The 11,284-nt window shown below is 62.8% G+C and overlaps 1 protein-coding gene and 1 long non-coding RNA gene across 2 annotated transcripts in view; both read right to left on the bottom strand.

The window, feature by feature from the left end:
- Window positions 1-621: 621 nt before the first annotated feature.
- The window catches only part of LOC119114191 (collagen alpha-1(I) chain-like), an 11,718-nt gene continuing 1,055 nt past the window's right edge, over window positions 622-11,284 (bottom strand). The window contains exons 2-11 of the mRNA XM_037238393.1: window positions 10,195-10,508; window positions 8,620-8,747; window positions 8,101-8,215; window positions 7,202-7,313; window positions 5,879-6,006; window positions 4,706-4,772; window positions 3,456-3,524; window positions 1,282-1,560; window positions 726-891; window positions 622-662 (exon numbers count right to left, since the gene is read on the bottom strand). Coding sequence (XP_037094288.1) covers window positions 622-662; window positions 726-891; window positions 1,282-1,560; window positions 3,456-3,524; window positions 4,706-4,772; window positions 5,879-6,006; window positions 7,202-7,313; window positions 8,101-8,215; window positions 8,620-8,747; window positions 10,195-10,508 — 1,419 coding nt within the window. The remainder of the gene's footprint in view (window positions 663-725; window positions 892-1,281; window positions 1,561-3,455; window positions 3,525-4,705; window positions 4,773-5,878; window positions 6,007-7,201; window positions 7,314-8,100; window positions 8,216-8,619; window positions 8,748-10,194; window positions 10,509-11,284) is intronic.
- LOC119113771 (uncharacterized) lies at window positions 4,041-7,267 on the bottom strand. The gene is made up of 4 exons (XR_005095960.1): window positions 7,202-7,267; window positions 5,879-6,006; window positions 4,660-4,772; window positions 4,041-4,085 (listed from the first exon to the last, which is right to left on the bottom strand). It is a non-coding gene; the product is annotated as an uncharacterized LOC119113771 (long non-coding RNA).

Consider the following 11,284-nt stretch of genomic DNA (forward strand, 5'->3'; position numbering starts at 1 on the left):
GCGTTTTACCAGCATTTCTCCGCGCTGAGGCTGTGCGGAATTTTGTTTGTAAACATCAATATCAGCAGCACCGTTTCGAACAGTAAATTTCGCCCAGATTATGCAGTCTCAAACTGTCTCGTCTACGAGGATCACCAACCACGTCGCAATGCTCAGTGCCAGTGCTCAGTGCTCAGTGCCAGCACTCAGTGCTCAGTGCCAGCGCTCAGTGCTCAGTGCTCAGTGCCAGCACTCAGTGCTCAGTGCCAGTGCTCAGTGCTCAGTGCCAGCACTCAGTGCTCAGTGCCAGCACTCAGTGCTCAGTGCCAGCGCTCAGTGCTCAGTGCTCAGTGCCAGCACTCAGTGCTCAGTGCCAGTGCTCAGTGCTCAGTGCCAGCACTCAGTGCTCAGTGCCAGCACTCAGTGCTCAGTGCCAGCGCTCAGTGCTCAGTGCTCAGTGCTCAGTGCCAGTGCTCAGTGCTCAGTGCCAGCACTCGGTGCTCAGTGCCCGCGCTCAGTGCTCAGTGCTCAGTGCCAGCGCTCAGTGCTCAGTGCTCAGTGCCAGCGCTCAGTGCTCAGTGTCAGTGCTCAGTGCCAGTGCTCAGCGCTCAGTGCCAGCTCTCAGTGCTCAGTGCTCAGTGCTTAGTGCTCAGTGATAAACCCCAGCACACTATTGGTCCGTCCTGGCCACGGGCCGAATGACGTCATACCTGGGCGGCCAGGTGTGCCAGAATCGCCGGCGGGACCGAGCAGGCCGGGCATGCCTTCCAGGCCGGGCATGCCCCGGTCGCCGCCGAAGCCGGGCGAGCCGGGCCGGCCGCGAGGACCCCGCGGGCCCGGCCGACCGTCGACGCCTGGATCCCCACGTGGGCCCGGCAGGCCCGGCAGGCGGTTCGTGTCCCCGGGCAAGCCCTGCGGAATCAGGTCAGGGCAGGTCAGGTCAGACACACGGTACACGGCCCAGCACAGGGACGATGGGTGTGTCATTCCCGACGGTCTGCGCACGCCACCCGGCGGGATAGCTTGTCCAGGGGCAAGGTCGCTCTAAAATACATCAGGCGCAAAATGGCTGGCGGGCACAGAGCCGTCGCCAAGTTGCGTTCACGCCGCCCGCTTCAAACTCATTTCGCTTCGCTGTCCGTCGGGGTTTACAAAAACTGAGGCAAGTTTAAGAGCCTCCGCACAGTCTCCGGTGCGATAACCACGAGCAGAGAGTCGCACCTAACCACCACAGCCAGCTAAGTAAACATGGCACGTCGACCACGCACGCTCGGCTGCGGACGGGCGGAGCGTCGCACGCACCTTGAGACCGACTCGGCCATTCGGTCCAGGCGGTCCGCGGTCCCCGGGACCGCCGGACGGGCCGGGCAGGCCGGGGAGGCCGTCGCCGGGCGGTCCGGGCAGTCCGGGCAGCCCGTCCGGGCCCATGGTGCCGGGCCAGCCAGGTGGGCCGGGCAGGCCGATTTTGCCCGGGCAGCCGCGCTTGGAGGCCGAACCGGGCTCGCCGGGCGGGCCCGGAGGCCCCGGTGGGCCGTACACGCCGCTCGCACCCTTGTCGCCGGGCGCGCCCGGGGGCCAGCCCTGGGGCCCCGGAGGCCCAGGTTCACCGACGGAGCCCTTCTGGGCGCCCCGGCCCGGTGGGCCCGGCCGTCCCGGCAGGCCGGCCGGACCTGACGGAGAGACGGGCGCGTCAGGGCACCACAGCCAATCACAGACACGGGTGAGTGACGTCCCGACATTGCAACCAATCACGGGCGGTCTGGGCACCGCGGCCAGTGATGAACACGGGATTTCCGTCACACTCGTCGTTCGACTTACACGCGGCTCAAAAGGCAAACGACGACAACAGACAGACAGACAGACAGGCGCACTCTGTTCATATAGTTATCATGCTCTTGGTGAAGTTTGGCGGTGGGGGGGGGGGGATACTGACGTTTATTCTTCTCACGTTACGTGACTGATCGTAATGTAAACGTAGCGATCAATCTGTGCGCAATGTGCGAACGGCTGACATCACGGTGCTTCAACCAATCGCAGACGACAGGCATCGCAGGGAGGCTGACGTTTGGGTATCCCAACCAATCACAGCTGAGCGGGACGGCTGACGTCTGGGCGGCAACCAATCACGGATGCTGGGCATTGGGCATTCAACCCGTGTAGTCTGATTTCATGCTACCAAAATCAAGCGCAGGCATGGGTTTGGCAGATAACATCGCCACTGAAAAAATGCAGGCAGCTGACGGCAAACAGAGCCAGCGGCATGAGGCAAGCGCTTGCCGAGCCCATCCCACGGAGAAAAGACGGCCGTTTAGCCTGGAGTCAGCCGCGGAGAAGTCGAGCCGGGGGGAGAGGGTGAGGGAGCGCTGGTAGCCGACCCGCGCGGAGCACGCACCTGGGTTTTCTGCTATCGTCGCCGCGCAGGCCGGCCGGTCCGTCGATCCCAGGCCGGCCGGGGCCTCCGGGCGCACCCGCGGCGGCCCGGCTGCCCCGGCTGCCCGGGCTCGCCGCGGCCCCGCGCTCGGACCCTGCTCGCCGGGCATGCCCGGCTGCCCGACCAGGCCGCGCAGGCCGGGCACGCCGTCGGGGCCCGGCAGGCCCAGCTCGCCGGGCAGGCCGGGCAGGCCGACGCGGCCGGGCGGACCCGGCCGGCCGGGCCGGCTGTCGCCTGGTGGGCCTCGTGCCCCCTGTCGGCACACGACCGTGACCTCAATGCAGGACGACCTCCGGGCCGGTGGGTCAGCAGCCCCACCGGTCACAGAGCGGGCTCCGCCGGACTAACCTAGCACGGTTACTGTTGCTTTTACCGTAGCTGTAACTGTTAGTGTAACCCATCATTGTTACGCAATAAACCTTACCGCCGTCGTATCGCCACAGAGCCGCGGGCCTATTGTAGCCCAACGGGCCTATTGTGGCACTCAGGATCCTATTTTGGCGCCCAAGGGTCTACTGTGACACACAGGGCCCTAGACAGCCATCTAGGAAGGGCCTTTTTAGCAAGGTGGACGGCATATAACGCATTAACCATCTGACTTCCTGCCTAACGTTTCATCTGTCCATCTGTTTACCTGCCTTTTTGTTCATTTAGTTGCATATATGACTGTCCATCTGTTTAGCCTTCTACCTGTCTTTCACGTTTCTTCCTGTGTGACAACTGTTACTTCGTCTGGCTATCAATTTTTGAAATATAAGCATCCATTCATAGGTCACCCATGCATCTAGCCACACACAGGACCGGTTACCTGATCAGCACGTGGCGGCGAATAACTACCGCTACGCGCCAATTCCCCAATCACCATCCTCTGCCCGTTCAAAAGCCCCTGCGACGCCCGGCGGCCGCACCTTGAAGCCGGGTGTCCCATCCGGAGCGCTGTCGCCCGGCCGTCCAGGTCTGCCGGACGGTCCGCGCGGTCCGGGCAGTCCGTCCGATCCGTCCGGCCCGCGCCGGCCGGGCTCGCCGGGCAGGCCGTCCGGCGCACTGGGTCCGGGCGTGCCGGGCAGGATGGGCAGCCCGGGTCGCCGGGGAAGCCGGGCAGGCCGGGCCAGCCCTGCCCGCAGGGGAACGGAGGTCAAAGGTCAAGCACTGCGTCGAGGCCAGACGGCGGACGCAGCAGAAACGCGACGGAAAAACAGCGGAACGCAGCGGTCAAAGGCAGCGGAAAAATACGGGCCTGCTGCCGTCCAGGGCGCAGAAAGGCGGCACGGTGGTGGCACGAGCGCCGACAGGCGGCACGGCGGTGACACGAGTGCCGACAGGCGGCACGGCGGTGACACGATCGCCGACAGAGCAGCTCCGGACACGGTGCAGCGCAGCACGAACCACGCATAGCAGGAGTACCCTTGAATGGACCACGCGAACCGCACTGGCCACGCGCGCGGAGCCGCTCGGCGGTGCGCGGTGTGCGCGCCCCTGACCTGGTCTCCGCCCCGGCCGGGCTGTCCGTCAGCGCCGGCCAGGCCGGGCAGGCCGGCCCCGCCCGGGCCTCCCGGGAAGCCCTTGAAGCCGGGCGGACCGCGGAGTGAGGGCCCCGGCGGCCCCGGCCACCCTCGCGGCCCGATTCGACCCGGGCAGCCGCGGAAGCCCGGGGGCCCGTTCAGGCCCGGTGGACCTGCAACAGGACTCGTCATGGTGCTGTCGCTGGGGATGGGCCCGGCGGTGATTGGAAACACCGCCGTAGAGCATTTAATAACGTTACGTTTCGGGGGGCAACTTAAAAAATGTCATTGCATTGGAAGACAAACACGCGACAACGCGATTATGACAAATCATACGGGTATGTTCGGGTTTCAGTAGCATTTGGTCTTTCAGTATTTAATCTTATATATGAATGCCTGGGGTCGGAACGGAAGCAGCTGCAAAACATCAGAGGGCGCTGCCACTTCGAAAAAGCCAGGAAGTTGTGCCTGCGTTATCACAGTGCTCGCTGGCGCTTCTGTTCAAGAATTAGAGCGAAGTTGGACCATCATTAAGCTTCCGGCACCCTCGGGCTACCACTTGTACAAGCACGTTCCACGGCGGTGAAGAGAATTCAAACCGGTGCTGTGCTGCAGACAATGGACGTTTGTCGCGTTGTTAGCCGGCACGTTTCATCAGTTCCCCGCACTCTCGCGCGTGACAACCGCCCGCCCGCAGCCGCCGCCGCGCCGCGCCGACCGGCCGAGCGCGCGGCGTCGGCCGCCCACCTGGAAAGCCGGGTTCGCCGGGCTCGCCCGGCCTGCCGCGGCCAACATCGGGCTCGCTGGCGTCTCCTGGCTCCCCCGGCGGCCCGTCCGGGCCGTCCAGTCCCGGCGGTCCGCTGCAAAGAAGGCGGGTGTTGAGCACGCGCGCTTGATGGCTTGATGCTGGGGTGCGGCACAGAGCGGGCAATGACGGACGACGCCAAGGCAGGCCCGTCGCGTCGAGCTCCACCACGGCCGACATCAGGGCAGTCCGTGACCACGTGCGAAACAGGGAAGGCCGGGACCACGCGGCTCCTAGGAAGGTCAACATTGTACAAGGCCAAGGGTGGTGCAGTGTGGCGCGCGGGACATTTGCCGGGTGCAGTACTCACGTTCGGGAGTGAGGGTAGGATGAATGGGGTGCAACTCGGGTCAGGACTTAATTGACGGCCTCGTAGGTGCGAACATTCCAAACAACGCTTAGCGTCTTTTCTCTTAATTTTGACTTCACATATATGTCGCAGAACGTCTTACATTTTGGAGTCAAAGGCGGTTCCACAACGTCGCCTTTAGGGGGGGGGGGGCAGGGGAACAGCACCTGCTTGGGGGAAAAATAGAAAAGGTGTCCTGATTTTGAAAAGCTCATCTCATTCTGCTTAATTTATCTCCAGGGTGTCCTAAAGCAAATGTTTCTGCATAAGTGCTGCTTAGATTCCATTCGACCTCCAGAATTATCATTTCTTGCCAGACTTTGGCCATCTTGGTGTGTGGGGAGGGGGTTGGTCGTTATGAATCCGCCTCTGACTGAAGTGTTTCAGACATGATCTCTCCGGAATAAGAGGATCATGCCCGCCCTTCGGATCGAGCTGCTTGTCTAGGCTCACCACCGCCGATCATCTTGGCTGTGCCGCTCTAAAGCCTCCCATTTTCAGGAGCACCCCTAATAGTCGCCATATAATTAATATTCATTTGCTAATAATTCCAATCATCGTCATCAGGCTTGTCGCTCCTAAGAGCCGAACCCCCAGCTGCGCCCCGCCCCCTCCCCCCTCCGGGCTCTCCAGGTCAGCCTGCCGGACACCGGACGGAGTCGGTGTTCGAGACGCTACCAGCAGCCGGCCCCGAGCCAGGACAAGACCGCTCTCAAAGCTCGCTCGTGGACGGAGCGGGACCTCCACTGCAGCTCACTGTCGGACGGTGTGAGACAACTCGCCGCTTAGTCGCAGCAGGGACGAGTGCTTACTCTAGGCCGGGCGGACCGCTCTCTCCCTTCAGGTAGAAGACGTTGAACGTGTCGGCGTCCGTGCCCGGACGTCCGGGCCGGCCGTCGGTGCCGTCCAGTCCCGGCAGACCGGGCTCGCCGTACTCGCCCTGGGGTTAGCGTTCAGGAGTCAGGTCAGCACTCGCGGAAGCCCTACAACGCGCTGACGGTCATAGAAATCGGACGGTGCAATGACGTGACGAAGGGAAAAGCCGACCATAGTGCGACATGATGGTGAGATCTTTGGCGTGACATCATGACATTTTCCCCATACCAAGCCATACCATAGCCATACCATAGCCATACCAAGTACCAAAGATCACAGAGATAAAGATTCACCATAAGTTGTCACATCAGTTGCTGTGAGATCATTAGCAAAATGATCATGGCGCATAGCGAACTTGTATATTGAGACACACACGCCAACATCACCAACGATGCCGCGCCGAAAATGTTTGTCACGTAACCGTTACAGGAGTCGAAGCTAACCGTTAGCTCCAATGTGGTAGGCTCGAGGCAGCAGGTTCAAGATAGCTAAAGGCAGGGGTAGCTTCGACCTACCCCTGCCTGGTAGAAATTATGACGTTGCTCATCATCCGTCTAAAAATTCACTCTGTTTTCTTATTAATTATTTAATTATTTAATAATATTTTTTATATGATATATATATATATATATATATATATATATATATGTATATAATTTATGCAATAAATATAATAATTATTTAAATTTTAGGCATCACCAGTATTTTACGCACACATGAGCCGTCATGAGATTTGACAGTCCCATCCCCGTCCACGGTGATGAAGTGTCAGTCTCATATTCGCCCAGAATATAATTTTCTGACCTCGCGTGTACTTAGAGTTGCATTATTTCGATGGAAGTGCACTCACAGCAATACCGTCCCGTCCCAGGTCTCAACACCAAACCAGAGTCACATTCATTGCTGATCATGCAAAACCATGCTGGATGGTGTGGGTTCAGTGTTCAGCTTTGGTGGAGCATCGCCTTATGCGGACTACTCTCAGTTCGCCGAAGTCCGCTCTGGGCATCTCCCTGCTTGTCTCACCACTCTATCTCGGCTAGAGATGACATCAGGTAAGCATGCAACCAAGCAGACCTGCTGTAGAAAGCTGTCATGCGGCATACCGATCTGTCATACCGGTCCATTGTCGCTAACAGCAACACCATCCCCAACAGCGTCAACGTCCATCCTGGTTGTCAGCCATGTGTCAGGAGACGGACTGTGGCTATGTGGCCTGGAGTGCCGCAGGGCAGTGTGCTGTCTCCTCCGCGTCTTACCGGCAGTCCGGGCAGGCCTGCGCTGCCGGGCAGCCCGTCCAGGCCGTCGGGGCCGGGCCGGCCGGCGGGGCCAGGCTCGCCGTCGCGGAAGCCCGGCGCGCCTGGTGCCCCCCTGTCGCCGGCGGTGCCCGGCGGCATGATCAGGAGGCCGGGGGAACCGGGCCAGCCGGGCGAGCCGGCCACGCCTGCGGCACGGCGGCGCCGGGTCACGGGAGAGGGGGAGGGGGCGCTGGAACAGGGAGGCTACCGGCTCATCACGCGGAGGACGAGAAGTGGTAAAAGTCGGGTCACTGCCGCCTCTTGAGTTTGGCCCTTGGGCAGGCCGCACATAAGCTGTAAAAAGTTTGTCCAAACTAAACGCAACATGTGATCATGATGTCACCCTGCAGCCAAGTGTTTTCAGATCTGAATGCGAATTTCATTTCGTTACTTCAGGCCACAAACGTTTCCCAAAACCGGCAAAGTGTCAACGTTCAAAACATACACTGAGTCTATTGGAAACATAAGCGATCTCGCGAAGCTAAATGAATGTGTAGCTTTTCTGAAACCTCGCGCGCAGTAAGCCATCACGAGAGTGTACAGCATGTCCTGTCGCATATTAATACCAACAGGTCAAGTGCAACCAGGTCAGCCCGGTCCGGCCGGTCCGGTCCGATCCAGCTCAGCCCGGTCCGGTCCGGTCCTGTCCGATCCAGTTCAGCCCGGTCCGGTCCAATCCGGTCTGGTCGAACCCAGCCGGTTCGGCCCGGTCAAGCTCGGCCGGCCTGGTCCGGTCCGGTCGAGATCAAGTCGGTCTGGTCCGGGCCGGCCCGGTCCGGCCCAGCTCAGCCCGGTCCGCAGCCCTGCCCACCTGCAGCGCCGGGCAGTCCATCGAGACCGGGGTAGCCGCTGCGGCCCACCAGGCCTGGCAGTCCCGGTGGTCGAAGGGACCGCGGGGACCGGCGGACCCCGTCCGGGCCGGGGCGGCCGGGCCAGTCCCGGCCAGCCCACGTTCGCCCTTCTGGCACGGCGACCCTGAGGACGAGCGGGACGCCAAGTCAGGTCACGGGTCAGGTCACAGGGTACGGGTACACAGTCAGGGCAGGTCATCGGGTCAAGCGCGGGTACAGGGTCAGCCCAGGTCACTGGGTCAAACACAGACATACGTCAGGTCGGGGCGGCGGCGCGACACGCTGCTTCAGTCATCCGGCGACGGAGACACATTCCGTGTGAAGGTGCAAGACACGCCACGCCGGGAGACGCAGGACAGGCGCTCTGAGCCCGTCCGTCCCGTTGAGACCAGTTCACCCTCACTTGGTTACCCCCCCCCCCCCCCATTCATCGTACCATCACTAGCAGACTCCCGCAACACACAGCAGGCAGCGTGGGTCCTGAGGCGCCGCCGGAGGGGGACGACGGGGGGGGGGGGGGGCGCTCACCTCCATATGGGGTACAGTCGTCACCCGGCGGGCCACTGGGGCCCGGCAGACCGTCCGTGCCGTCCGGACCGGGCAAGCCGTCCAGACCCGGCGGACCCGGCGGGCCCGACGGCCCGGGCGGGCCCGGTCTTGGGTTCCCCGGCACCAGACTTGCGGTGCCCTTGGTTCCTGCGGCGCGGGGCGGCTGGTCAGAGCTCAGGGATGCGGCGCGACGGACGGTTAGCACTCAGAGGGGCGGCGGAGGTGGGCTGGATCAACGCTACGGAGGACGCTCGTCCTTGCGGTGCCCTGTCAGCGCTCAGAGCGCAGGTGTGGCGACCGTTCAGCGCTCAGAGCGCGGTGCGGTGTCCGGTCAGCGCTCAGAGGGGCGGTGCGGTGCCCCTGTCAGCGCTCAGAGCGCGGTCCGGTGTCCGGTCAAGCGCTCAAGAGGAGCGGTGCAGGCACCGCCAGCTGCCGGCTTCTATCACATAGCACGCCTTCGATTGACATACATTGCAGTGTTGCCTAAATCAGCAGCGCATGGCGACTCTGCAGGTTCAATGAAAGACCGCGGCGAACACCCGGATAACCCAGTTTGATCCCGGCAGGCAAAGGCCAAGAGGTCAGCGATAAAATTCGTATTGAGCATTCGTGTTGGTGTTTCACTGACTCACTGCAGGTGTGCGGGCAAAAGGACATTTTACTGCAACTTAATGATCAGCGCTTGCGAGCTGTATTCACAGAGTACACACGGGGAACCAAAAGAACAACACATTGAATATTCTTTACAACATACCCCAAATTCTTCAAAGAGCTTTGAATTACCCCTAACCTAATTCAAACGCCTGCATGCAAACGTTTTGGTACATTTAGCGATATACAAACGAGGGATGATTTAAGCAAAAGTCATGGCCACGTGTAGAAAATAAAATTGCCGAAAAGATAGTTCTGATTTCGTATTTTATTTTGTACTTAACTCAATTTTTTGTTCTGGAGATGCAGCGCTAGCGCAGCGCAGCGCAGCGCTGCAGGGTTTTCCAAGTTATGGTACCTTTGTGTTAAAAAGCTCAGTTAAAAGGAGTCCAAAACTTAAAATCTACTACGCCCGACATTCAACGATCACGTCTCGGACGAAATAAATCAAGCGTAGCCACAATAGAAAATAATACGAACTAATAACGTATATCCAGGAAAATTGGGCGACGATGCCTTCCCGAAATGTTACCAGCCAGGCCTCCGACCCGAACGAACCACACAACCCGCCACCATCAGCAGACCTTACGCGGGACCGCCACCACGCAGCACGTCGATGGACAACACGCGGTCACCGGTCTGCCGGGCGGCGCTCGCGGCGGCTGGCGCGCGCCCACCGCCTGTGGACACTCGCCTTGGAAGCCGGTGTCTCCTCGGCGTCCGGGCAAGCCGTCGAGGCCGGGGCGTCCTGGCCGGCCGTCGGGGCCGTCGAAACCGCGGCCGGGGGCTCCCGGGAGGCCGCGGCGGCCGACGAAGCCCTCAGGGCCTCGGGAGCCCGCCGGACCACGGGGCCCGGCTTCGCCGCCCGGGCGGCCGTCGCGGCCCGGGGCGCCGGGTTCTGACGGTCCCTGGCGGCCCGGCGGGCCCGCGGGTCCGTCGGGCCCTGGCGGGCCCCGCCAGCCGCGCGGGCCCGGCCTGCCGTCCAGGCCGTCCAGGCCGGGCAGGCCGGCGGGGCCCGGCGCGCCGTAGTCGCCCTGGTCGCCGGGAGGCCCGAGCAGCGGGCCACCGATGCTCGGGTCGTAGAGGCCCTTGGGGCCTGGGTCACCCTGCAGCCCGGGCCTCCCCGGCACGCCGGCCACACCCGGCAGGCCCTTGAGACCAGGCAGGCCTGGCCGGCCGGTCTCGCCAGCCGTGCCCAGCACGCCCTTGGCTCCGAACTGCCCGGCGGGCCAGGTCGGCCCAGCTTGCCACGTGTCCGTCGCTGCCCCGCCAGCCGGGCGGTCCCTTGCGGCCGGGCGTGCCGGGCCAGCCGGGTTGACCGCCAGGGCCCGGTGGGCCATAGGCGCCCGGCTCTCCTGGCCAGCCAGCGGGCCAGGAGGCCCGGCGGCCCCTGCATCAGACAGCGGGCACGTCCGTCACTGCGCGGTCACAGCGGGGCACCCCGTCACACCGCACGGTCACAGCGGGGCACCCCGTCACCGCACGGTCACAGCGGGGAACCCCGTCACCGTACGGTCACAGCGGGGCACCCCCGTCACGCGCGGTCACAGGGGCACCCCGTCACCGCACGGTCACAGCGGGGCACCCCGTCACCGTACGGTCACAAGCGGGGCACCCCGTCACCGTACGGTCACAGCGGGGCACCCCGTCACCGTACGGTCACAGCGGGGCACCCCCGTCACCGCGCGGTCACAGCGGGGCACCCCGTCACCGCACGGTCACAGCGGGGCACCCCCGTCACCGTACGGTCACAGCGGGGCACCCCCGTCACCGCACGGTCACAGCAGGGACACCACCGCCACCGCACGCGGGGTCACAGCGGGGCACCCCGTCACCGCACGGTCACAGCGGGGCACCCCGTCACCGCACGGTCACAGCGGGGCCCCGTCACCGCACGGTCACAGCGGGGCACCCCGTCACCGCACGGTCACAGCGGGGCACCCCGTCACCGCACGGTCACAGCGGGCTACCCCGCATGACCGCACGTTCACAG

This window comes from Pollicipes pollicipes, unplaced genomic scaffold (assembly GCF_011947565.3).
Source record: "Pollicipes pollicipes isolate AB1234 unplaced genomic scaffold, Ppol_2.1 Scaffold_7262;HRSCAF=8765_pilon_pilon_pilon, whole genome shotgun sequence".
Taxonomy (NCBI): domain Eukaryota; kingdom Metazoa; phylum Arthropoda; class Thecostraca; order Pollicipedomorpha; family Pollicipedidae; genus Pollicipes; species Pollicipes pollicipes.